Genomic DNA, 25,379 nt, shown 5'->3' with positions numbered 1-25,379 from the left:
GGAAGAAGAGAGTCCCTCCCACCCAAAGAACAAGCTGGGCTGGTGGTCACTGCCTCTCCCACGAGAGCCCTCTCCCGTCTCACAGTCTTGCTCGCCAGCAGGCAAGAGAGAGCGGCGCCAGCACCCACCTGCTTGCTTCTCTCTTCTGCCTGCTTTTGCTCCGCTTCAGCTTGCTCTGCCCGGTCCAGAGCATTCTCCTTGTCCAGCTTCAACATCTGCATCTTTTTCTTGATGGCCTCCATCATGAGCTGTGGCTGTTGGTGAGCTCGCCTGAGAAACCTGGAGAACTGGAGGCCAGGGCAGGAGAGGAGGGCAGCTGGCTGAGTGACTAGGCGGCCCCCAGGCTCGAGCCTTTTATCTCTGCTCAAGGCTCCACCTCTTGTTCCTAATATGGTCTTTCCAGCTCCTTCCATCCCATTATTGTTCTCCCTGGGGGAGCGCAGGGTGAGATACTTTGATGGACTGACATCACCAGCAAAGAAAAATGGGGGAACAGCTGAGGCTGATTTTAGACAATGGAAAGTGGGGGAGGGGAGAGGTTCTCCCTGACCCTGGCACGTTCCACCCTCTGGGCAGCTCTGTGGGTGTTTTAAAAGAGCGAGGGGAGGGGAGAACACTGAAATACAGGAGGGTACTTTGGCAATTCTAGGAGCGTAGCTTTCACCCAGAGGGTCCTAGTTGCCCTTCCGTTTCCCCATCACCCTCACCCCCCTCTGTGTTGGATGCTGGTCAAAGTCCACTGGTTGAGTTTTACCTTTTGATTCCCAGCATTCAGGGAGCTTGAGCAACAGTGAAAAAGGAGAGGTCACTCGTGATGATCCCTGACAATTCCCCCGGATCCCCAGATCAAATTACTGTGCTATTTGAAGAGTCTCTAATTGGCAGGGAGACATCATTCCTCCCCATTAAGAGCCACAGGGACACAGTAAGCGGTGACCGTCGGTCCCTGGAAGGTCCTCCCAGAGCTTCAAGTGAGGTGGGGGAGAGAAGCAGGGGAGGATCAGGGTAATCTGGGTGGGACCATGCCCTCTGTTTGCCCACAGTGGTCTTTAGGTAGAACTTTCATACCCACACTGACCAAGCACTGTGCTGCTCTCCACTCTTGTCCTCTGCTCTCTCCTTACCCAACCTACCGCCATCCACCATCACAGTCGTCATCGGTGCCAGCTCTGTTCTCCCTGGCTTGACTCCAGGCCATGTTCATTCCTCCACTTGGAGCCTGTTACTGACAGGTGGCAATTGATCCCAGTACACCAGTGCCACACAATCTGAGAGTATGCCAGGGGAGAGGTGGGCACTGTTCAAGGTGACCAGAGCTACCAGAGAAGACTATGAATGTGTCTAATTAGTCATATGTCAAGGAAAGATGGCTAGCGTTAATACTAAGCCCCAGCAGTGGGGTAACTGAGACACCCACCAGGGCACGGGGCAACACTGGAGTCTACTCTTGAGGTCTTCCAGTCACTAGAGGTAGATGGGCAGATAGGCTATCAATTGACTCTTGAAGGGAAGCAGAGAAACCAAAGACCCTCGCTGCAGGACTAGTGAAGAAGAGAGTCCCAGGGCCAGGAAGCAGCAGTTAATAAGGGTGGGGGCAGTATTGAATAAGGAGGAAAAAAATACAAGGACAGAAGATCAGAGCTACATCCCTTCCAGTAAAAGGGAAAGATACGGGACGAACTGAAACTCCAGTTCCTGCTCTTGTACTCCCGCACGAGCTCTCCAGCCTAAGAGTGAGACCCACGTAGGTTGCAGCCACCGGTGTTCCAAAGGGACCCTGGAGATAAGCGGTTCGGTAAAGGGGCCCCAGAGGTTGATGCCAAATTGCCCACTGCTGTAAGAATATGTTTGATATTTAGTTGGTTCCTAATTAAACAACCCAATATCAAACATATCACACAGAAGCAGGCAGGAGAGTTTTGGTGGTCGTCTGCCTTCCTCCCCTCCGGCCACCAAGCTTGCCTGCATGGAGAGCCATCTCCTTGGGGAAGGATGCTGACCCCTGCTCTTTGCCTCCCAAGACAGCTGGCTCTCACTCGTCTGCCGTTCGTGCTGTCCCTGTATCAGCTCCTCTCCCACCAGCGCCTGGCCTTTGCTGGATCACGTTGGCCCAGACCAGGAAGCCTGTCTGGCAGGGCTCCACATCCGGACACCTATCCTCTCCAAGGGCTCCCACACAGAGCTTCTCGCCCTGATGTCGCGCCCATGGCACTGAAGGCCGGCCCAGCCGCCTGCCCTCGCCAGCCTCCTTCCCACTGCCCTGAGGCTTTCCAGGGGAGGGCCTTTTGGGGGGGGGGGGTGCTTGTACACCCTGCTTTACCTTTCGAACGGAACTCCTAACCTTCCAGATCACCCCGCCAGACTGCCGAGGGCCTTTCAGCCCACAGCATCCTGGAGTCCTCCTGCTCTGAAGTACTACAGAGAAGTGGCCATGAGAAACTTCCAGCACGCTTCTTCCATCATCTTGTTCCTTCTCCCCTTCTCCCCATGTCTTCCAGGCACCCTCAAAGTCACCCTTGGGTGTCCGGAAGAGGTGAGGGACCTGTGCCCCTGGCGGGCTCCAGCCCGGGCTCCGGAGAAGGTATATGGCCTGCCCTGCCTGGCAGAACTGAAACGAAGACTTTAGGAGATCAAGGGCGGAGCCCCTCTGCCAGGAAGAAGCCCACAGTCCTTGGTGCTCTTCTCCCAGCGTCTTCCCTCACAGGGGTCCAGCCTGGCTCCCCGCCGGGGGGGTCTCTTCTGAGGAGGATCAGGTCTGTTGACCGTCATGCGGCAGGCGGGTGTGTCTCCGCTGTGGCAGAACGGAGCCCGAGTTATAGCTGCAGCGGGCGGCCGTGCGGGGGTGGGCGGGGGTGCCCTGCTTCAGCCCCAGGCCTGTTCCGTGTGTCCGTGTTCCCATTAGTCCGGATTCCCACCCCCACCCTGCCCCACACATATACCCACTCCACAGTGCCCTTGATCTAGATCAATAGCTTGTCCAAAGCCCCAGTCGATGCCCGTTGTGCGCCTCCGGCCCTCCAGGGGAAGGCTGACAAGAGGGCGCGCAGCCCCACGCTAACCCTGTGCTGTCGTTTCGTGTCCTTGCTCCCCATGGCTCTTACCGGGGGGGCGGGGTGTGTGTGTAATGCTTGCTCTCGTGACCACCAGCCTTACCCTTACCCCCACGTTCAGCTCCCTTCTCTGGGAGCCTCAACTGCCCTGGTGAACCAGAGGCTGGGAAGTGACAGGAGCAAAAAGCACCTCATGTTTGGGGACATTGATGTAGAAGAGGAGCAGTTCTCTCAGAAGGAGACTGACCTCGGGGCTTGATTAGGCAGGCCTCAGGTGGCCCCGATAAAAGGGATCTGACTCTCCTGGCGGTGCCTCCTGTGTGGCCATCTCGAACCAGGCCGGACCCTCTGGGGCTGGAGGTGGAGAAGGTGCCAGCCCCAGAAGGAAAAGGGGCTGGCTGGGTGGCTATGACCGGGGGGAACAGTTGATGTGATCAGAGCAGACAGAGCAGGCGGGGGGAGGAGGGGGGGGTCACAGGAGATGGGGGGGCGGGGCAGCCTGCCAATACCGGAGCCAGCCGGGCTCTGACAAGCCCTGGGGAGAGAGGCCAAGGTCAGGGACCAAGGCAGAAGGGGTGGGGTGTTGTGTGGGTCCCAATAAAAAGAATGAGGAGGAGTAAAGGGGCTGCTGCAGGAGTCGGGGGTGGCTGGGGAGCAGCCAGGCACCAGAGAGGAGGTGAGAAAGGAAAAAAACTCTCAGGGGTCAGGAAAACACTATGGCTCACCATTTATCGGACCTTATGCACCACCTCTCTGCAAAGTGCTTCATTTCATCCCCACAGCAATCCAGGGAGGTAGGCATTATCTCCAGTTTACAAACGAGGAGCTGGGGCCCAGAAAGTTAAGGTAACTGGCCCAAAGCCACGCAGGCAGGCAGTGACGGAGGCAGGATTCAAACCCAGATCTGCTATGCTCTGGGGCGAGGCTCTCCTGGACAATGTACACAGCAGGGCCCACTGGGAGGCGGCTGTGGGCAGACGAAAGACCGGCGGGGGCGGGGTGGGGGGTCCCCCGCAGGATCAGAGACCCAGCCTCAGGCTGCAGGTCAAATCCAGGCCGCGTGCGCCTGCTTCTGTCCCTCGTAATGCGTCACCTTGCCTTCCTCCCCTGTCCGCGCCTGCCTCCCAGCCCGTGAGCCCCATGCCTTGTTGGCTACAGGAACTCGTGAGTCATTGACTTAGAGATGCTTGGGAAGCAGGGCTGTCGGAGGTGAGGACGAATGGGTGCATGGGGGCACAGACACAGGCGTGGGGTGAAGTGGCATCTCGGGTGCATGGGGGTGGCCGGGGCGTGGCGAGGGGCTTGTGAACGGCCAGGGTCACAGTGAAACCTGAGAGAGAAAAGGAAGGACACCGGCTGTGTGCCAAGCACTAGGCTTGCTCGCTATGAAATTTTATTTAATCCTCATAATGATCCTATGAGATGGGCATCACTGTCCCCATTTTCAGAAGAGGAAACTAAGGCTCAGAGAAGTAACTTACACAAGGTGACAACAATTAAGAGGCACCAGACTTAGAACCCACACCTGACTCCAAAGCCCACACCCTTCTCCATACCTGCTGCCTCTCTGTGCCCATCGGTGGGGTGTGCAGGGAGAAAAGGAGGGGGCTCTGGTGTCGGAGGGGAGAAATGCCCACTGAGGGTTGGAGCCAGACGGAGGGAGGGGGTGGCGGCGGGACGGGGAGACCAGAGTTGTGCAGCGCACACAGCCGCACGGGGCAGAGGGCAGGACAAGCTCCGTGTGGACAGGACAAGTGGCCAACGAGGATGCTGACAGCCGGTGAGGGGACCGGGAAGTTGTTCTGGCCTGGCGGTGACAATGTGTCCTGGCACCTGTTACCGGCTGCACAACGGGGGTCTCTCTGGCTTGTGATGTCATTTTATGTAAAGCAGATCTTCATAAGTAAGGTTCTCTGTGGCCTACAGATGCATGTGACCAACAAGTACCTTTTAGAATTCTTGAGAATCTGAAGGCCGTGAGATTGTACACGCTCTGAGCAGCTTCACATAAATCGCTGCTCCTTACTTCCTTATAGCTGCCTCACCCCTCATTGCACTGGAGTTTGGAACCCTGTCAATTTGCAGAGGTGGGAATTCGAGTCCAGAGGGAAGAGACCTGTCCCAGGTCTCATCATGGGACCCCAGGCCTCCTGCCAGCCAAGCGCCACGGCACCCACGGGTGAACAGCCACACTCAGAGCTATTTGTCCAGGAAGACGGAAAAGACGAGAGGAAGTGAGATCGGAGAGGCAAGTGAGCAAAACCCAGGAAGCTGTTTTAAGATCACGGGTACAGCTAAACACTTTTGCAACCAATAGGGATTCAGGGCCGTGGAAGGAGCCATATGTCTGCCTTCGAGCCGTTAAGAGCCAGCTTTGTTTTGGGCGCCGTCAGAGTCTCTCCACGTAAAATGCTCTGCCCGTCAGATTCAGTTCCTGCTGGTACTGCCGATGCTCCTGTTCAAGCAGCTGGTGCAGGGCCGCTCGACGGGCCTGGCGGGGGGGGGGGGGGGCAGAACAGAGTGTGACGTTAGGCTGGCCCCTTTCCTCGTTCTCCCGCGATGGCAGTCCAGCGTGCGTCCTCCTGGCTTTGGACTTAGCTGCGCCACAAAGCTAGGCGGTAGCATGGAGGCTGCGCGCTGCAGGGGAAGCCTACGCAAGTCTTTCTCCGTGGATGAAACCCCACGTTCGGCAATTACTTGCCGAGAACACCATGAACCGTGACCTCTGCCAGGCACCGGGACACGCAGGTGGCGACCTGCTGGCGACCAGGTTCTCCCGGGAGAGAGGGGCTCTGAGAGGCAGGTGCTGGGCACGGACACGAGGGGAGCGAGGACTAGTCCGCGCCCCGGGACTTGAGGCCGGGTCACCTGCAGCTGGACGCGAAGAGCCACTTGACGAGACCCGGTACTGCTCTAGTGTAATGCTGAAAACCTCAGAGGCAGATACACTGGGCAAGTACCGGCAGCAGTGAAGAGCTTGGGACCCTGGCGGACTCTGCGGGGCAGTGAGGGTGAGGCTTCAGGTCACCCTTGCGAGAACTCACCATCAGCAGCTGCTTGTCGGCCAGTGCCAACTCCTGTCCCCTGGTGTCCTGCGTCCTTAGGGCAGCATACAGGTTTCTCCTCTGGCCCAGCGTCGTCTGCCACACACAGTGGGTGTGTGAATTCTGCCACCTGCCCCAGGTACAGAGGAAGGAGCTGACTGGGTCAGTTAGGAGTGGTGACAAAAACCCCATCACCGGACCCTCTGTGCGCATGTCAGAACACGGCCAACTCCTTGAAGGGTAACTAACTAAGAACCTAGTCTGCGTTGAATACACAGGCCGCTTGATCATCGTAACTGTGCGTCAGAGATACTAATTTTGCACGGCACGCACGGAAACAAAGTTCAGGTGAGTTGCCTAAGGTCACTTAATGGCAGACCTGGGTATCAAAATCCAGTCTAAAAATGAATACCTTCCGTTACACCATGATTTTCATCCTTAGCTAGACAACATTCTGCAATCATGTAAGGTTTTTTAATTCATGAGAGAAATATGCATTCTCTCCCCCCACCTCTCTCACACGTGTCCTCTGCTCAGAGAACCCTTGAGTTTTATTTTTTTTTTTAAGATTTTTAAGTAATCTCTACACACAACGTGGGGTCAAACTCACAACCCCAAGATCAAGAGTCACACGCTCCGGGGCGCCTGGGTGGCTCAGTCGGTTAAGCGTCCAACTCTTGGTTTCGGCTCAGGTCACGATCTCACGGTTTGTGGGATTTTCTCTCTCCTTCTCTGTCCTTCCCCGGCTCGTGTGCACGCAGTCTCTCTCAAAATAAATAAATAATAATTAAAAAAAAAAGACTCATATACTAAATGAGAGTTGCAATCACGCTCTAAGTTCCTGTCTCACTGCCCTCACTGCTCCCAGAGCCACGACCCAGTGGCTGCCAGTGTCACTGCCTCTGGGGGCGAGGGGCGGGGGGGGGGTCCTGGGGGCAAGATGCCCCAGCAGGAGTCGATGACCCCCGTGGTGTCTGGCAACAAAGGAACTTCTGCCTTCCCTGAATCAGGCAACCTTTCACACGGGTGGGGCCATCCCTGGAGCGGTGGGCACAGCATGTGAAGACCTGAAGTTATCAGCTCCCCCAGGAGTCCCGCAGTGCTGACAACACACCCGGGGGGAGGGTCCTCATGCCCTGCTGCCACCCAGACCTGGACACCCAGGGTGACATCTGCCTGGACATCCTCAAGGACAAGCGGTCTGCCCTGTATGACATCGGCACCATCCCGCTGCCCACCCAGGGCCTGCGAGAACTCAACACCGAGAGTCCTTTGAGCACACGCGCTGCTGAGCCTGGAGAAACCCCCACAGCCTTTAACAAGTATCTGCAAGAAAGCTGCTCAAAGCTGGTCCTTAGCCAAGAACCCGGACTGTGTAGCCTCTCTACGTTATCTTTCTTATTTTTTATGTTTATTTTTGAGAGACACAGAGACACAGAGAGAGAGAGAGAGAGAGAGAGAGAGAGAGAGATAGCACGAGAGGGAGGAAGGGCAGAGAGATGGGGGACAGAGGATCTGAAGCAGGCTCCAGGCTCTGAGCTGTCAGCACAAAGCCCCACGTGGGGCTTGAACTCATGAACTACAAGGTGATGAACTGAGTTGAAGTTGGACACTTAACCGACTGAGCCACCCAGGTGCCCCTAGGATTGTGTGTCTTAAGCTGTGGGGTCACTCTGGTTTAAGTCTCTGGTTGAGCCCTTGTGGTGATGAATATAGTAAACAAATACATTGGGCTTAAAAAAAAAGGGGGGGGGGGCACCTGGCTAGCCCGGTGGAGCACGTGACTTGATCTCAGGTTCCTGAGTTCAAACCTTATGCTGGGTGTACAGACTATTTAAAAAGAAAATCCTGGGGGCGCCTGGGTGGCTCAGTCGGTTAAGCGGCCGACTTTGGCTCAGGTCACGATCTTGCGGTCTGTGAGTTCGAGCCCCGCGTCGGGCTCTGTGCTGACAGCTCAGAGCCTGGAGCCTGTTTCAGATTCTGTGTCTCCCTCTCTCTCTGTCCCTCCCCTGTTCATGCTCTGTCTCTCTCTGTCTCAAAAATAAATAAACGTTAAAAAAAAAAATTAAAAAAAAATAAAAAGAAAATCCTGGGGCACCTGGGTAGCTCACTGGGTTGAGTCCGACTCTTGATTTCGGCTCAGGTCGCGATCTCACGGTTTGGGGGTTCGACCTCGGTGCGGCTCTGCACTGACAGCGTGGAGCCTGGCCGGGATTCTCTCTCCCTCTCTCTCTGCCCTACTGCATGTGCTCACTCACTCTCGGGATAAACAAAAAAATATGTATATATATACACCAAATGAAAACTGAAAGCTTTGTTCTTCTGCCCCAGTTCTCAAAGTTACCAGTTTGTGTATTTTTCCAGAAAGTTTTTCTATCATATACTAGGAAGTATATTTTTTTATTACTACGCACTCATACATTTGTTAGAAGTAGTTAACAGTTGGACTTTCCTATCAACACATACACACTTGCTTCATTCTGTGTAAAGGCTGCCTAGTATTTTTATATCGTCACTTAACGAGGTAGGCTGTTCCTACTTTTTAAAATTTAAAGTAATCTCTCCACCCAACACGCGGCTGCAACACAAGACCCCGAGATCAAGAGTCACTTGCCCTTCGACTAAGCGCGCCAGGTGCCCTGGTTTACTTTTGTAAACAATGCTGTCCAGAATGCTGTTTATGTATGTTCTAGAGCTTTTGCAGGCATATATATGCAAGGTCAACTCCCTAGGAGTACAGCTGCCACTTCTAAGGACGTGTGAATTTTGAGATCTTAAGTTTTGACAGATTTCATCAAACTTACCTTTGTTTTTATGTTGTAAAAATATTTTTTTGAAGAACTGATCATGTTTGACGATTTTAATTTTTTAAATGTTTATTTTTGAGACAGGGAAAGAGGGAGACATACAGAGTGTGAGTGGAGGAGAGCCAGAGAAAGAGAGAGACAGAATGTGAAGCGGGCTCCAGGCTCTGAGCTTCTCAGCACAGAGCCCAAGGCAGGGCTCAAACTCACCAACTGTGAGGTCATGACCTGAGCCGAAGTCTGATGCTTGACCGACTGAGCCACCCAGGCATCTCCGAAAATATTTTTAATTTCTATTTATTTTTAAAAAATTTTTTTTTTTTTCAACGTTTTTTATTTATTTTTGGGACAGAGAGAGACAGAGCATGAACGGGGGAGGGGCAGAGAGAGAGGGAGACACAGAATCGGAAACAGGCTCCAGGCTCCGAGCCATCAGCCCAGAGCCTGACGCGGGGCTCGAACTCACGGACCGCGAGATCGTGACCTGGCTGAAGTCGGACGCTTAACCGACTGCGCCACCCAGGCGCCCCATTTTCTATTTATTTTTGAGAGAGAGTTGGGGACAGAGGATCCAAAGTGGGCTCTGGGCTGACAACACAGAGCCCGACGCAGGGCTCAATGTCACAAACCGTTAGATCATGACCCGAGCCAAAATCAGGAATCAGACCCTTAATGGACTGAGCCACCCAGGCACCCCCATCAGACTGTGTTTGTAAAAAGGCTGCATCCATCTGGACTCTCACTAAAATTGTATGCATTTTTGCCACCTCACATCTTTGCCAGCTCTGGGCACAACCACCTGTTAAACCTTAAAAACCAGGCTTATCCTCCCCAATCCCAGACCACGCGGTGACGTCTTCTGGGTTGAGGTCCGGACGTGTTTTACAAAGCTCCCCAGGTGAAGACACAGAGCCCAGTCTAGTCATTCGCTCATTCAACAAATACGGCGCACCAATCACGCGATTGATACAACAAATACTTGCATTCTTCTTAAAAAACAACAACAACAACAAAAACTTGCTCCAATTCTCCCTGGGAGGATGGGAAGAAAGGGACAGTAAAGCCATCTGGGTGGCACGGGGAACGAGCTCGAGTGAGCACCGGGAGGCCGGTCCATGCTGCGGCCTGCACACCACAGTGTCCTTCCTCGGGAGCCCCGGAGGGCAAAGCAGGTCTCCGAGGTGGCCAGGGGGGTGGGGAGGACACGAGGGTGCAGGGGTCAAGCTGAGGGGAAAGGGAAAGGACAGAAGCAGGAATTACCTGTCGACCATCTTCTTAAATCCCAGGACCCTTTGAAAACTCTGCAAGAAAAGCGAGTTGCTGATCCGCCTCTGGCTGGCACCCCATCCCCAGCACCCTCCCCTCAGTCCAGCGCCCTGTCCCCAGCACCCTCCCGGAGGGGGCTCATGGGCCTTTCCCGAGAGAGAAGTGAGGGCACTGGGTCCAGAAAGTGCGCAGGGAGCAGCCTGGGAGCAGCCGGTGTGGAACCACCCAGTCTCCTGCTGTTCCCACCCGCTCACCTCAGGGCACCTCAGGAAACCGGAGGGTCACCATCTGGGAAGTTCGTCCGGCCCCGCCCCACCCCCCAGCTCTGCACACCTCTTCTACTTTTGTGGCCTTTCCCCCAGACATGTCCACACGCTTGCGGGACACCGGCCCAGGACACAAGCAGGCTCTTGTCTCTGTATCATCCAGTCACCCAGGTTTCAGGAGTCACGGCAACACGTCTGCTTCCAACAATGACCCCGGGTCTGCGACCCGATTGGTCACCTGGCCTGTTGCCCTGGAGACCAGAAGCGAGTCCCAGTTGTCAGGCTATTCTAGGAGCAAAGACCAGAGCCCCCATTTTAGGGTTTTTTCCGCGGGGTCTCAAGGAGCATCCATATGATCCTAGGTCCAAAGAACATATCCTGTGCCTGTTTGGTTAAAAGGCACCTATAAAGGAGTGAATCACGTGTTTTAATTGTTCATTTTATTAGTTTTAACGTCAGAGCAGGGCATCGGTCTGACCATTGCTTCACTGTCCCATATAGCGTCCCCAATAAATGAGGGGGGGTGGGATCGTGTCAGGTGCCAACATTCCCTTTCCCGTTTATTCAGGACAGCATGTAAAGAAAGCCTGAGGCCGATCCTCGCGTTTCCGGGGACCAGGTCGGGTTAACGTTTCCACACAGCCTGGTTTCCACGGAGCACCAGGCAAGTTGTTCTGCGCACCTCACGGCCTCCCCAGACCTCCCCACCAGCTCACGTCTGCCTTTCCAACCAATCAACTCGAAGATGTCTCAAACACAAACGGTTCCCATCCACCTACGTATGAAGGGGCAGACATAGAATACACCAGGCCCGGCTCCCCCAACTCTTACAATTTAGGACTATTTATAGTCTGGGGACAGGGGGAAAAGGCCAATGAACAAACTATAATCAAAACCAAGTGAGGATTTTTAAGGAAGCCATGATGGAAACATTAAGAAAAACATCTGAATTCAACTCCAGAAAAAAGTGCTACCAAGGGAAAATCAAGTCCTAACCAATTCTCTGAAACTGGCCGTAAGAACAGGTTGGAGAACGATCCTCTAGGCGAGCTCTGGACGAAGTGGGACTTCGGCTGACTGGCGCCCACCGGCCAGACGACCTGAGGCCACCAGCAGCAGGAGCGGTGTCCGTCAGCCCGTCACAGAGTACTTTCCAGTGTGTTATAGTTGTCCTTAAAGCTCTTCAGTTCAAGAAAGTGCTTGGCACGTTTACTCTTCTGACTGGAAGGGAGGTAGGTCACCTGGATGGTTGTCGGGGAGACTTCGGGAGACTGGGTTAGGTCTTTGGCGGCTGACTGGTGCTGTCTCTGAGAGCTCCCGCTTCGTGCTTTGACCCTGGAGGATACAGAGAGGGCAGGTCACGGACAGAATGACGACTAACACGAGAAGGCAATTCAAGCAAGACTCAACCACTCCATAAACATGGCGGTAGCCACAAGTGATCCCTTGTCCTTGTCCTATCTTATAAACTAGTGACTAAAAGCCCATCTGATAGAAGTAGCAGAGAAAACAATTTTCCCAGAGTCCTTGCCTCTGGCTCAACATCTTCTTTTTTTAGTGTGTATTTTTGAGAGAGAGAGACAGAATCCGAAGCAGGCTCCAGGCTCTGAGCTGTCAGCACAGAGCCCGACATGTGGCTTGAACTCACAAACTGTGAGATCATGACATGAGCCGAAGTCAGACGCTTCACCGGCTGAGCCACCCAGGCACCCCTGGCTCAACATTTTCATCTCGCTATAAAGAAAACCTTTATTTGTTATCTCTTAAAGTTTATTTTAGAGAGAGAGTATACATGCATACACGTGGAGAGGGGCAGAGGGAGAGAGAATCCCAAGGAAGCTCCATGCCTAGTGTGGAGCCTGATATGGGGCTCAGTCCCACGACCTTGGGATCATGACCTGAGAAGTCACAATGAAGAGCTGTACGCTTGATCAACTGAACCACCCACACGCCCCAAAGAAAACTTTTTTAATTCTGCTGATTCACCTCCTGCATCTATGCCACTAATATACTCCCAATCTAAAAAAAGTCCCTTGAAAACTGAACACCAAAAAATAAGAACAGAAATAGCCATCAAGTACTTATGACATTAAATTGGTCCTTTACCAACATCTAATTTACTGCCATCCCAATATCCCTACATGGCAGTAACATCCCCAATTTCCAAGTTAGGAAACTGAGGGCCCTCTTGCCTAAGGTCACAAAGCTAGTAAGTGACAGAGTTGGGACAGGAATCTGTCAGATTTCAGGGCCTCGTCTTCACTAACCTCACTGAAATGCTCTAGAAACCAGAAATCAAGGAGTGAATTTTTATTTACTTTTTTACTGTTACGTCCCTTTCTTTTAAAATTTTTTTAACGTTTTTATTTTCAAAGGAGAGAGACAGAGCATAAGCGGGGAAGAGCAGAGAGAGAGGGAGACACGGAACCCGAAACAGGCTCCAGGCTCTGAGCTGTCAGCACAGAGCCCGATGCAGGGCTTGAACTCAGGAACCGTGAGATCACGACCTGAGCTGAAGTTGGACGCCCAACCAAGCCACCCAGGTACCCTGAATTTTTATTTTTTTTAAAGTTTATCTCCATACCCAATGTTGGGCTTGAACTCATGACCCCGAGATCAAGAGTTGCACGCTCTACCAACTGAGCCAGCCACATGCTGACGAGGACTAAAGTTTTTTGTAATTATTTTTTTAAGAATGTATTTTATTTTAGGGGCGCCTGGGTGGCGCAGTCGGTTAAGCGTCCGACTTCAGCCAGGTCACGATCTTGCGGTCCGTGAGTTCGAGCCCCGCGTCAGGCTCTGGGCTGATGGCTCGGAGCCTGGAGCCTGTTTCCGATTCTGTGTCTCCCTCTCTCTCTGCCCCTCCCCCGTTCATGCTCTGTCTGTCTCTGTCCCAAAAATAAATAAAAAACGTTGAAAAAAAAAAAAATTTAAAAAAAAGAATGTATTTTATTTTAGAAAGAAAGTACATGTGATCAGGGGAGAGGGGCAAAGGGGGAGAGAGAGAGAATCTGAAGCAGGCTCCATGCTCATCGCAGAGCCCAACGCAGGGCTTGATCCCATGACCTCTGGGATCATGATCTGAGCCAAAATCAAGAATTGGATGCTCAACTGAGCCACCCAGGTGCCCTGATTTTATTATTTTAAAGATTTTTTATAAAGCGTATTTGTTTATTTTGAGAGAGACAGCGAAAGCAGGGGAGAGGGAGGGAGGGGGGAGGGAGGGGGGGGGGGAGAGAGAGAGAGAGAGAGAGAGAGAGAGAGAGAATATGAATATCCCAAGCAGGCTCTGAGCTGACTGCACTCAATCCCACGAACCGTGGGATCATGACCTGAGCAGAAATCAAGAGTCGGGACACTTAACCAACTGAGTCATATAGGTGCTCTCAAGGACTGAACTTTTAATAAAACTGTGGTAAAATAGACCGTTTTTAAATGTTTACAGTCCAGTAGTATTAAGTATATTCACACCGCTGTGTTCCCATCTCCACCACCCATCTCCAGAGCTCTTTTCATGCTGCAAAACTGAAGCTCTGTCCCCAGTAAGCAATAACCCCCCACCCCCGGCACTGTCACCTTCCCATCTTTATGAATTTGAGGACTCTAGAGACTTCACCTGAGTTAGAACCAGAAGGTATTTCTGGTTCAAAGAAACCATGCTTTGAACAGGCCTTCTGCCTGACCTCCAAAACAAGCACCCTTCCTCGTCTTCCCCTGCTCTCACTCCTCTTCTGAGCAGTTTTTACCAAACCCTTTGTTTTTGGAACAAGGTAGTTTAGTTTTAAGAACAGAGAAAAGACAGGACAGACATACTCCTTACCTTTTCAGAAAGAGCCTTATTCAACACGGCAGAAAATGGACACGGTTCTTTTCAAGGCTGGTAACTAACTTTTTATTTCTACATGGGCTTTCCCTCTCCACCCTTTGAACATCTGTATGAACAACACCATGAACCCACGCCAGCGCATGTTTTAAACACTGTCAGACAGAAGTTGTGATTCCTATTACACAAAAACTCAACAGCTGATGCTTTAGTGATGCCCTTAGTTTCAAACAAGGTTCCTAAAGCTGTGAGTGGTAATAAAAATGGGGTGGGGGGGGTCACGTGTGATTGTTATCAGACCAAGACATGAAAGGAAAACACTGGAACCTGAAAGAGGAAGAATCTCTGTATTGAAAAACTTTATTCTGGGACACCTGGGGGGCTGTCAGTGAAGCGTCCGACTTTGGCTCAGGTCATGATCTCACAGTTCTAGAGTTTCAGCCCTGTGTTGGGCTCTGTGCTGACAGCTCAGAGCCTGTTTTGGATTGTGTCTCCCTCTCTCTCTGCCCCCCTCACGCTTGTACTCTCTCTCAAAAAAAATTTTTTTAAAAGCGTCCAGGATCCAGTTACCATTAAAAAAAAATAAAAATAACTTTATTCCCTGGAGGCGCCTGGGTGGCTCAGTCGGTTAAGCGTCCAACTTAGGGCTCAGGTCATAATCTCATGGTTCTTCAGTTTGAATCTCACATCGACTCTGCGCTGATAGCTATGAGCCTGGAGTCTGCCTCATATTCTGTGTCTCCCTCTCTCTGCCCCTTCCCCACTCATGCTTTGTCTCTATCTCTCTCTCTCTCAAAATAAACATTAAAAAAAAGAAAAAAGGAACCTTAGCCCCCCCCCTTTAAATTTTTGTAATGTTTATTTTTGAGAGAGACAGAGTGTGAGTAGGGGAGGGGCAGAGAGAGAAGGAGACACAAAATTGGAAGCAGGCTCTAGGCTCCAAGCCGTGAGCACAGAGCCCGAACGACCACGAGATTATGACCTGAGCAGAAGTCGGACACTTAACTGACCCACCCAGGTGCCCCAACTTTCAACTTTATTCCCTTTACTGGTCTACATTTTACACCAATTCTGACATTTTACTGAGCTGAACTGAAAAAAAAAAAAAAAAAAAAAAAAAAAAAAAAAAAAAAAAAAGAGGGAGCACAAAAGTAGGAGAAGCTTCTCCTACTGTGTTCTTATAGAGCAGCACACGCTTTCAGAGGCAAGCAAGGCAGAACGAGACAGCTCGTCATTGTGATTTTGTTACTACTGCTCACGAAGGGCATCTTGCTGGGGGTGGGCCAGCACCACCGGTGTCGTCTCCGGTACCCGCCCCCCACACTTACACGGCGGCCAGCTCACTCAGGGCCTCCTGGTAGCGCAGGTACTCACTCTGCCCAAAGACCTGAGGAAAGAGGAAGGAAGAGTGGGGCTCCCTCAGGCTGGGGCATCCCTTTAGTCCCCTGAAGGAAAAAGTGGCCATCCGGCTTACCCCCGTCCCATAGCGGGCTGTCTCATAGCCATCCAGCAGGGTGTCGATGAGGGCCTTGCGCACACCCTTAAAAGGAGTACTAGTGTTCCGGAGATCTAGCAGGTAAGAACGGAAATTCTTGCCCATTAAGGAACGGGGATGCCTGCCTTCAGCATGAAACGGGATCTCTGAGGAGACAATCACACAGCACAGTGATAACCCTTCTCCCGTTTGTTAGTCTTTTTAGTTAACCTTCCAAATTTAGGAATGGGTCGAATGAGTGAACTGGGGGGCAATTCTAATGGAATGAAGACGACCGGAGGCCCAGAGCTGCGTCTGAGCGGTCACGGGGTGCTGGCAACACAACCGGAGGCTCCACTGATGGTACCAACAGTGTCTCCTTTCCATCTCCCCCCCGCTCACTCCGGCTCTGAGACGTAAACCACGTTTCAGCAGAAACAAAGCATACTTGACAATGGTCACACGGTAGAAAAAATTCAAGAACCATTTATCTTGGTCTTACTGAAAAAGCGTGGGTGTCACTTGTCTTGTGTAGAAAAACAAGCAAATTACCACCATCCGGTTCACGAAACTAAAGGTCTAAACAATAAAACAAATTCACCCTTTGAAGAAGAAATAACTCGCTGCCATCATTTCCTTAGACAAAATAACCCAGTACTCTCAAAACTCCAGGAAATTCCTCCCAGCGGGGGGCAGAAGCAGCATAAGCTCTAATATACACAGCCCCCCCACCCCCTCCCAGGCCAGGCCCTCAGCCTCCCATCAAGTCGCCCCTACCAGAGGCGCGGACGGCGTCCAGGGCTTTCATCCTGTACAGGTAGTTGTAGCAGCCTGCTGAGAAAGAGACTGGTCACAGGCATGACCTCAGATTCCTCAAACTCCAGCAAGCCAATAAACTGCCTCCCCACATCTCACATGTGCCCGGCGACAGAGGAACCACAGGTGCCCAGCAGCTATGCTGACAGCTCAGAGAGCAAAGGAATTCTGAACGCATGGGATTCCTCACTCAAGCGTCCTCCGAGAGCACGCCACATACTCTGATTTCCCTGGGCTTCCAGCTGGAGCAGTCTCGCATCGCCGTCTGCAAGGAGCTGAGGTTCATACTTGATGTCTTGAACCCTGGACAGCCGAATGTCAATCTCCTCTCTCAAGTCCTGTTCACACAGAGAAAAGAGCGTGCGATCACTTATCCTGTACTCTGCTTCCCGTCAGCCTCGAAATGGGGCAGAGCAAGCGAGCAACTATGACAAAAGCAGCACAAAAAACGCTCATCTGCTGGTAACATTGCCAGGTCAGGCCGAAAAATATAAGGATAGGCTCGGGTTCTCTAAGAACTTCCCCCAACTGCACATCTCTAACCTAGCTCCTTTTAAAAAAATTTTTGTAAAGTTTATTTTGAGAAAGAAAGAGATAGCTAGTGTGTGAGCAAGGGAGGGGCGGGTGGACAGAGAATCCCAAGCAGGCTCTGCACTAGCAGCGCAGAACCCCACGCGGGGCTTGAACCCACAAATCGTGAGATTATGACCTGAGCCAAAACAAAGAGTCGGACGCTCAACTGACAGAGCCACGCACGCAACCCTCTAAGCTAGACCTTTGACCTGCCAGAATTTCCTCAAGTTCTATGGCATCAACATGATTTCTGACTCAACTGAATTTAGGATCTTGGTTAGGTGTTCTAACAAACTTCTGGAGGAAGAGAAAAACTGGACAGCAAGTGAAAATCATAATCTAAAAATCTGTGAGGATACCTGTATGTGGTTTCCAACAGTTTGGGGACTACCCTACCTGGTGGATCACAGGACTTCTAAAAGCTTTCTTCTGGAGTACACTTAATTTTTTAAGTAGGTTAATTCACATCCATGATACAAACTTCGAAGAGATACTACAGTCACCCCTCACTCACCCCGAAGCAACCACTGTTAAGTCCACGTCCATCTCTCTCACTTAAAAGGGCTGCCAGAGCCCCAGCAGATTTTTCTTCTTGTAACTTTTAAAAAAAAAATTTTTTTTTTAACATTTATTATTTGAGAGACAGCACGTGAGTGGGAGAGAGACGGAGAGAGAGGGAGACACAGAATCCGAAGTAGGCCCCAGGCTCTGAACTGTCAGCACAGAGCCCGATGCGGGGCTCGAACTCATGGACCGTGAAACCATGACTTGAGCCGAAGTCAGACGTTTAACCGACTGAGTCACCCAGGCGCCCCACTTCCTGTAACTTTTTAGCAACTGCCACCGTGGAATAGATCATACGTGAAATACATGCTATGTACGTTTTAAGTAATTATGAAAACTGTGAAGATGAACATCTATGTCTGCTCTCCTGAAGCCATGTGTGCCTAGTTCTGATTAAATGCAACACCCCAAAGTTCATTTGTCAACAATCTTACTTTTCTTCACTGTTTTATCACATATCAACCTGAACAAGCTGTTTACCTTTGCCTGGTTTCAAACTTCACACAAATGAAAAAATACTTTTTGAATTCCTCAGCAACTTGTCTTTTCAAAATTTTAAATACTTTACTAAGTTAGAACTTACATGGAATAAAACGCAACCAATTTGCGTGGACTGAGTTTTGACAAATACACCCACTCAACCACCACTGCAACCAAGACAGAACATTTCCATCACCCCAAAACATTCTCCATGTCCCTCTGCAATCAACCTCTTTCCCTGCTCCAGGCAATAATTATGTACTTTTTAACGACACAGTTGTGTGTTCCAGAATTTCATATAAATGGAACGGAACAAAAGATACTCTTTTTTGAATGGCTTGCTGGCTTTTTTTACTCAGCATGTTTTTGAGATTCACTCATGTTTGTCTTTTTCTTTTTTAAAAATGCTTTAGAATTGGGGCACCTGGGTGGCTTAGTCAGTTAAGCGTCCTACTTTGGCTCAGGTCATGATCTCACGATCGTGGGTTTGAGCCCCACGTTGGGTTCTGTGCTGACGGTTCAGAGCCTGGAGCCTGCTGGGGATTCTCCCCTCCCCCCCCCCCCCCCCCGCCCTCCCGCTTGCACACACACTCTCTCTTTCACAAAGATAAATGTTAAAACATTTTACAAATAAAAAAATGCTTTAGAAATTCATGTGTGTCCATATGTTCGCGTTGTTGAGCTTACTTTCACTCCTAGTATTCCAAAATACAAATAAATCATAGATATATTCTTGAGTAGACGTTTGGCCTAAGAATTTCTTCTGGAAATATCACAATTGCTGCCATGGATATTCTTAAAAAAATTTTTTTTTAAATGTTTTATTTTTGAGAGAGAGAGAGAGAGAGAGAGAGAGAGAGAGAGGCAGGCGAGGGGGGGGGGGACAGAGAATTTTAAGCAGGCTCTGTGCTGACAGCAGAGAGCCTGATGCAGGGCTCGAACTCAGGAACCATGACATCATGACCTGAGCTGAAGTTGGGACACTTATCCAACTGAGCCATCCAGGCAGGCCCTGCCCCACGAATATTCTTCCATGTCCTCTGGTACAACACGAACAAAAATTACTTTCTGTATGGTAAGAGTGGAACTCCTGCACCATGGGATTAGGTACATGTGTAATCTTACTAGATAATACCTGGTTATTGGCCAAAGAAGTTTTACTAATTTACACTTCCACTAGCAACGAATGCAAACTTATTTTTTATTATTTTTATTTTTTGGTGCAAAAAGGTCATTCTATTAAAGCATGGGGACAGGACCCACGGGCAGGAAGAGCTGCTGAATACAAATTTAAATGAGAGAATTTTTTTTTATTTTTTTTATTTTTTAATATATGAAATTTACTGTCAAATTGGTTTCCATACAACACCCAGTGCTCATCCCAAAAGGTGCCCTCCTCAATACCCATCACCCACCCTGCCCTCCCTCCCACCCCCCATCAACCCTCAGTTTGTGAGAGAATTTTTTAAAAGGAAAGGAATCTTATGTAGTCCAGGATGCTCCCAAATCATCAAAGTTTTTAAAAAGATTTTTAAAAATACTATTTTTGAAAGAGAGAGACAGACAGACACAGAATCTGAAGCAGGCTCCAGGCTCCGAGCTGCCAGCATAGAGCCCAACGCGGGGCTTGAACTCACAAACTGTCAGATCATGACCTGAGAAGTTGGACGTTTAACCGACTGAGCCACCCAGGCGCCCCGATAATCAAAGTTTTGATTGGATCATGGTGTACTGGTAGCCAACCCTATAACCGTCTTATGGATGGCAGGTGGCATCTGGAGAACTGAGGGAACATAGAAGAAGCACCGTTGAGTTTTTACACCATGACACATTCCTCAAGGCTTTCCGTGAAATACATCAGCCAAGAACGAAAAAAAAGGAAGATTGACAGCACTGGTTGTTGAAAGGACACCCAGCCAGGAGTTGAGCGAACTGTGTACTAGCTCCGGTTCTCCCACTAACCTGTTTATCACTCAGTAACACGTTACTGAGCGCCCACTACACACAGGCCCTGGCTTTACTGTGAACAAAACTGGCATGGTGCCTGCATTCCTGAAGCTTATGGTCTCATGGAAGGTAAGCATTAAACAAGCAGACAAACACAAAAGAAAACCTGTGATAAAACTGTATCCAGAAAAACAGGATACTATGAGAAAAAAAAAGATCACCTACTTTAAAACAGGTAGTAACTGTTTTAACTCTCTTCTTCAGAGGAAACAACATTTGAGCTAAGATCTAAAGAGCAAACCAGCTAGCCAAGAGAAAACCAAAGACCACTGTATGCCCCAACAACAGCACAGGCAAAGACTGGAAACCTAACATGCGTAGCCGGATCTCGGCTGGATCCTTGGATCAGAGAGAGCCAGAAGCCGAAGACAGAAGCAGGACTGGGGGTGGCGTTTAGACCTCTGATTTCCAGCTTAGGTTTGTGGAAATGCTACAAAGGCGGTACATATAAAAACAGGGAACTCAGGAAAGAGGTCTGGGAGACGGAGAAAATGTCATCAGTAGAGATCTACAAGCCAACGAAAGGAAGATAGTTACGGGAGAAAGTGTGAAGACTCCTGGACTATTCCCCTTGGGCATGTCCTGGGGTCAGCTGCTTCCTTCTCAGGTTTCAGCTCCTAACACGAAGGACTAGGGGGACTAGGGGATTGACGAGGCCCCCAGGAATGGAAGGTAGTGCGGCGGCAGATCCTTCTCCGGGACCTGGGGCTAACCCGCCGCCCTAAGGCAAACCTTAAAACAGGAAACACTGGGCGGCACGTGGAGCTTGCGAACTCTGTCCACAGAGTTGGCAAACTTTAGTCCCAATCCTTCACTCCGCAGATGCCAAAACTGCTGCTTCTGCGCCAAGTGCACGCTGTGCCGCAGCAGGGGGAGCGGACGCCAGAGCCACGCCGACCGTTCTCTCTCCGGCCGAGCGCGGCGAGAGCGACAAGGGACCTTGGGAACCAAAGCCATCTCGAAGGCGAAGGCCATCTCACTCTAGGCCCTGACGGAGCTGCAGAACCAGGCCGACCTCGTGCCTTAAGGACCTACCTTGGGGGCGTTGTGTCCCACGGGGACGTGAGGTCCCCTTCGGGATTTCATTGCAAAGCGCATGATTTGCCTCTTCACAAAGATAAACAGCAGTACGAACACCTGTCCAAGAGATAGGAAAAAAGGACAGTATCTTTAGCAAAAACACAGTAATTTTTAAAAAGGGGGGGGGGGCACGTCTTCCTTTGAGGTCCCCAGCTGCAAGCGCTCAGGGCCGCTTCGGGGCACGCCCGGGGGCCAGGGGGGAGGGGCAGGGCGCTCGGCCCCCCAGGCGCTCCGGGGGCAGGTACGAGTCCCAGCCCAGGGCAGGCGCAGGTGGGTGAGCGAGCGGCTGGGGGCGGAGGGCCGGGACGCGGGGTCTCCTCACCAGGCTCCCGTAGGCCATCACCAGCACGACGTTCACGCCGGACAACCAGTTACTGCCGGACGCCATGGCCTCCCGCCCCGCGCACAACCGCTCCGGGTCAGCCTGGGCTCCGCCGAGGCCCCGGCGCCTGGGCTCCCCGAAACTCCCCGGCCATTTCCTCACGGGGAAACACCGACGCTCAGCCGGCCTGAAAACATGGCGGACAGGGGCCCAGGAAACCAGAACACCGCCTTCCCGCTGCCCCCCAGCACGTGACCCAGGCCCGCACCGGCGCGCGCCGAGACGCCGGGCGACGCCGGACGACGCCGGGAACAGGAAGCGGATGCCGACGGTGCGTCACGCGGCGGAGGCGGGGCGGACGCGCGGAGCCGCAGCGCCGCGGCTCGTGGCGGGCAGTGCGCGCGCGCTTGCGTGCGCGTCCCTTTTCGCGTCACGTGCCGGGGGACGCAGGCAGGCAAGTGGGAGGGGGAAGGCGCGAGAGCGAGCGCGCGAGGGGAAAGGAGGGAGGGGGTGGGGAGGAGGGAACCTTACATCACGTGACAGGGGCGGCGCGGCCCGGGGTGTCAGTGTGGAGGAGACTGAGGTAAAGTTGGGAGCGCAGCGGCGTTGGCGGCGGCGGCGGCGGCAGCGGCAGCGCGGCGGGGCCGGGTATTGTCCGCGGCCCCTTTAAATCCGCGGTCTCCCTTTCCCCTCCCTCCCTTCTCCCGTACCCCGCCGGGCCCCCCCCCCCAGTCGGCCCCCCGCCCCGTGCGCTCCCCCACTGGACACCCCTCCCGGTCGTGCGAGCCCGGCGCCCTCCCCAGCCCCCTCCCCCCTAGTTGGCCGCCGGAGGTTTTGTTTATGGTTGGATTTGCGGCCTAGTGGGCCGCGCCGGAGCCGGGGCCTCGATTTGGGAGCGTGGCCGGGGCGGGGCTTGGGCGGCCGGAGGGGGGGGCCATGCGGCTAGAGCCCGAGCGGGGAGAGCGGGGAAGAGCGCGAGCGAGCGCGGCCTGGGCCCCGCCTGAGGTAGGGCCCTCTCCGGCCCGGCCGCTGCCGTGAGGACGCCGCGGGGGCCGGCGTCCCTTTGCAGCCCGCCGCGGGCCTTCTCGGATCCGGATCCGGCCTGGTTTGGGGGTGGCGGGGGGGGGGGGGGGAGGGAGGACGGCGGGGTGGAGCTGCCCCGAACTCCCCCCCATGTGGCCCTCAGTTCGGAGTGCGGAGGATTAATTTGTTCCGGGTGGGAGGTGAGGCGGCGATTGGCCCCGGGAGCTCCCGATGTGGCGCTGAGCGGGGCGAGCCTCCCATCCTCCACGCGTGGGCTCGCGTCCCCTGTCCGCTTCCAGCCTCTTTGTCAGCTCCTCTTACCGCCCGTCCTGCTTTCTCAGCGCCCCGGCATGGGGGACGGCTTCCCTGCCGCTGTCGCCAGCGTGCCGTGGCCCACGCTGGAGTTTGGGGGACCCCGGACGATTAGGATGTTGTTGGGGAAGCTGGGCGGGCCGACCCCCACAGGGTGTGTTACGCCCGAGGGACGTCCCTGGGGCCCTGGGGTGCGGGTCCGCTCTTCCCCTAATAGGACAGGAATCCCGAATTTCCTCAGACCCTCCACTTTGTGGACAGTCCCTAAATGGCTTTGCAAACTGATGTCACAAACAGGAGACCGCTCCGCCACCCGTCTCGAAAAGTAGCCACCTCTGGTGTAGGGTGATGGGGAAGGAAAAACACCACAGGAGCAGGCTCTTTTGTTGTTGTTGTTGTTGTTGTTGTTACCGTTTTTTGCCTCTGAGTGCCCCGATTGCTGGATGGAGAAATCCTTTTTTTTTGTTCTCTCCCCGTCCACCTTTCACCGCCCTTATCCCGCCGTGGGGATGTGTGGTGTGACTTGCTGGCAGATGATGGGGGTCCGTGACAGCCAGCATCCCCGGAGAACCGGAACGTGTTGGTTACGCGTGGGTTGCTACAGCGGGTTTGAGATGCTACACCATTGTCCTTAAAAGAGCGGACCGTGCCAGTGACCGTTTCCCTTGTGAGCAGCCAGTACTGCTGTCATGTAACTGAGGATGAGAGACCTTAACATGTACCGTTGCCGACTCCTAAAGCCCCTTTTTTGCTAAATGTGCCCTAACTGGCAAGTATGCTTTTTAAAACGAGATTCAAGTTTGTGGACGAGGGGATGCAGGGGTCATTTCCACAAAACATCCAGGGGAATCAGCTGTTCTGTTACAGGTAGCTACCCCAGTCCAGCTTGAGTGTCTGAATTGTTTCTCTACTTAGATTGTAAGCTCCCTGAGGGCAGCAACCAAGTCCTATGGCTTTTGTATTTTCTAAAGTACTGGACACATAGTAGATACTCAATAAATACTTGATCTTTATTTTTTTCTGTAAAATTTCTTTGGCTATTTTTTTTAAGTAGCTGGTTTTCAAAAAATGGTCAAAGGCACTCCTGTGTTGAAACCTGTATTCCTGCACTTTTCCCTGGGTCTCCAACACTTCTCACATGTTGCCCGTAAATATTTTTATTTTCTAAGGAAAAATACTTAACAAGATTCTTCCTCTCCACTGTGATAACTCTAGGTATGTGTCCCTGCTTGCTACCAAAAGGCTACTAATTTCGTGCCCTCCAGTGATCCATCCCAGGTCATTTAATTTTGACCTGCTGCTCAGTGTTGTTACTACCTAGGTGGTAAAGTTTTCTTAGTCGCACATTTCAAAGCACTTGTAAGAGAGAAATTGAAGTTAACAGAGGGAGTCTTCTGGACTGTTCTTTTTTTTGTTTCATTTTATTTCCCTTGAGTCATTATGTGGCTTTCAAGATGACTTTTTAATATATCTACATTGACCGGTATGGTATATGGAGTTCATATTGCTAGTCACAGCATTCATATCTAGTATTAACTTATTAAGTTGAAATCACAAGAGAAGTAGAAAGCAGTATTTGTAAGCTACAGGAGTGTTTATTTCCATTAGAGATTTCATTTTAGAGCCAATTATTTAAAAGCGTAATAGTTTTCGTCTAATTTTAATTTTTTTCTTTGATTTGAATCCAGGGGTACTGGTTAAAGAACACGTGTTTTTTTGGTGTGTGTGTGAGTGTTGAAACTTGACTAGTCTGGGAAGATGGACTATTTGTGTAGCAAATAGTTTTGTAGTAGCTAGAAATATTTACAGGCCTTTGTGTGCACATATGTAGCAGAAAGAGGTAAGGGTTAAAGAATTAGCTCTGAAATTTTCTTAAAAATTTTGGTGATAGAGAATGTAAAACTCTTCAGTCTGAATGACTGCATCAAAAGAGAGACCTCTGCAGCCTCTTGATCCGCTTTGGTGAAGAATTTATCTTCAGGGAAGTTCGTTTTCTTTGAGACCTGAGAAACAGTAAGATTCACTTCCCTAATAATTAATCCTTCTGTATTTCTTTAGAGGCCCAACCTATGTCTCTCAAATCCAGCAATGGCTTTTGGGGAGTCTAGAATTATCCCGTATAAAGTTTCATTAATGAAAAAAGTTACATGTAGAACAGAAAATATAAACGTACCTTTTTTGGAAGGGAATAAAACCATGCAGATTAACATCTGATTTTGAGCCACTCTGTCGTAGGAGGAGTATTTTCTTTGTTTACTCACCGCAGCAGCTGAGGTTGCTATATAAAGCAAAGTATGAACGGAAGGAACTTAAGTTCAGGAGAATCGTAGCCTGCTGGAAGTGTTAATAACAAAAACCGTTCTAGTTTTGGGAAGGCCCTGTGTGTTTTCTGTCTCAACAAAGTCCTCTTGCTGGCAGTAATGTCTCGTTTAAAATGATATCCTAGAAGCCCTTTCTTGCAAGTAAAAACTTTGT

The 25,379-nt window shown here is 51.5% G+C and overlaps 4 protein-coding genes and 1 pseudogene across 26 annotated transcripts in view; 2 read left to right on the top strand and 3 right to left on the bottom strand.

Moving 5' to 3' along the window:
- TPM3 (tropomyosin 3) overlaps positions 1-338 on the bottom strand; it is a 28,178-nt gene extending 27,840 nt beyond the window's left edge. For 4 of the 7 annotated variants that reach the window (XM_078440981.2, XM_078440982.2, XM_078440979.2 and 1 more), the window contains exon 1: positions 129-337. In XM_078440981.2, the coding sequence (XP_078297107.1) occupies positions 129-245 (117 nt within the window). In that variant the 5' untranslated portion in view covers positions 246-337. Of the gene's footprint in view, positions 1-128 lie in introns of all 7 variants that reach the window. The other 3 variants (XM_078440983.2, XM_078440990.2, XM_078440989.2) reach the window with 1 other exon arrangement.
- A 4,965-nt stretch (positions 339-5,303) lies between these two features.
- Positions 5,304-11,197, bottom strand: CFAP141 (cilia and flagella associated protein 141). The gene is made up of 4 exons (XM_078441001.2): positions 10,498-11,197; positions 10,159-10,199; positions 6,095-6,224; positions 5,304-5,541 (listed from the first exon to the last, which is right to left on the bottom strand). The coding sequence occupies exons 1-4, from the start codon at positions 10,528-10,530 to the stop codon at positions 5,440-5,442; spliced, it is 306 nt and encodes a 101-aa protein (XP_078297127.1). The 5' UTR covers positions 10,531-11,197; the 3' UTR covers positions 5,304-5,439.
- On the top strand, positions 7,020-7,696 carry LOC132674233 (ubiquitin-conjugating enzyme E2 C pseudogene; annotated as a pseudogene).
- Positions 11,198-11,319: 122 nt separating the features above from the next.
- On the bottom strand, positions 11,320-21,870 carry LTAP1 (lipid transport auxiliary protein 1). Of its 2 annotated transcripts, XM_078440998.2 has the most exons (8): positions 21,570-21,870; positions 21,203-21,304; positions 17,631-17,714; positions 16,764-16,881; positions 16,505-16,558; positions 15,728-15,894; positions 15,582-15,640; positions 11,320-11,765 (listed from the first exon to the last, which is right to left on the bottom strand). In XM_078440998.2, exons 1-8 carry the CDS (start codon positions 21,633-21,635, stop codon positions 11,570-11,572), a joined length of 846 nt encoding a protein of 281 aa, XP_078297124.1. In that variant the 5' UTR covers positions 21,636-21,870; the 3' UTR covers positions 11,320-11,569. The 2 variants fall into 2 exon arrangements, with proteins under 2 accessions (XP_078297124.1, XP_078297125.1); XM_078440999.2 differs by lacking the exon at positions 17,631-17,714 and having other exon boundaries at positions 21,570-21,861.
- A 223-nt stretch (positions 21,871-22,093) lies between these two features.
- UBAP2L (ubiquitin associated protein 2 like) overlaps positions 22,094-25,379 on the top strand; it is a 39,637-nt gene continuing 36,351 nt past the window's right edge. For all 16 annotated transcript variants that reach the window (XM_060644814.2, XM_060644810.2, XM_060644813.2 and 13 more), the window contains exon 1: positions 22,094-22,217. The gene's annotated coding sequence lies outside the window, so the exon portion shown is untranslated. The remainder of the gene's footprint in view (positions 22,218-25,379) is intronic.

Source organism: Panthera onca, chromosome F1 (assembly GCF_046562875.1).
Source record: "Panthera onca isolate mPanOnc1 chromosome F1, mPanOnc1 haplotype 2, whole genome shotgun sequence".
NCBI lineage: Eukaryota > Metazoa > Chordata > Mammalia > Carnivora > Felidae > Panthera > Panthera onca.
This window is presented reverse-complemented; position numbering and strand designations above follow the sequence as displayed.

Excerpts from the sequence above, each read along its gene's own strand:
- LTAP1 (XM_078440998.2), bottom strand. The coding sequence starts at position 21,635 with ATGGCGTCCGGCAGTAACTGGTTGTCCGGCGTGAACGTCGTGCTGGTG. Across the intron at positions 21,305-21,569 it reads TGATGGCCTACGGGAGCCTG|GTGTTCGTACTGCTGTTTAT; the intron begins GTGAGGAGACCC and ends TCTCTTGGACAG. Across the intron at positions 16,882-17,630 it reads TTAACAGTGGTTGCTTCGGG|GACTTGAGAGAGGAGATTGA; the intron begins GTGAGTGAGGGG and ends CTGTGTGAACAG.
- CFAP141 (XM_078441001.2), bottom strand. The coding sequence starts at position 10,530 with ATGTCTGGGGGAAAGGCCACAAAAGTAGAAGAG. Across the intron at positions 6,225-10,158 it reads TTTAAGAAGATGGTCGACAG|GTGGCAGAATTCACACACCC; the intron begins GTAATTCCTGCT and ends TACCTGGGGCAG. Across the intron at positions 5,542-6,094 it reads CCGACAAGCAGCTGCTGATG|GCCCGTCGAGCGGCCCTGCA; the intron begins GTGAGTTCTCGC and ends CCCCCCCGCCAG.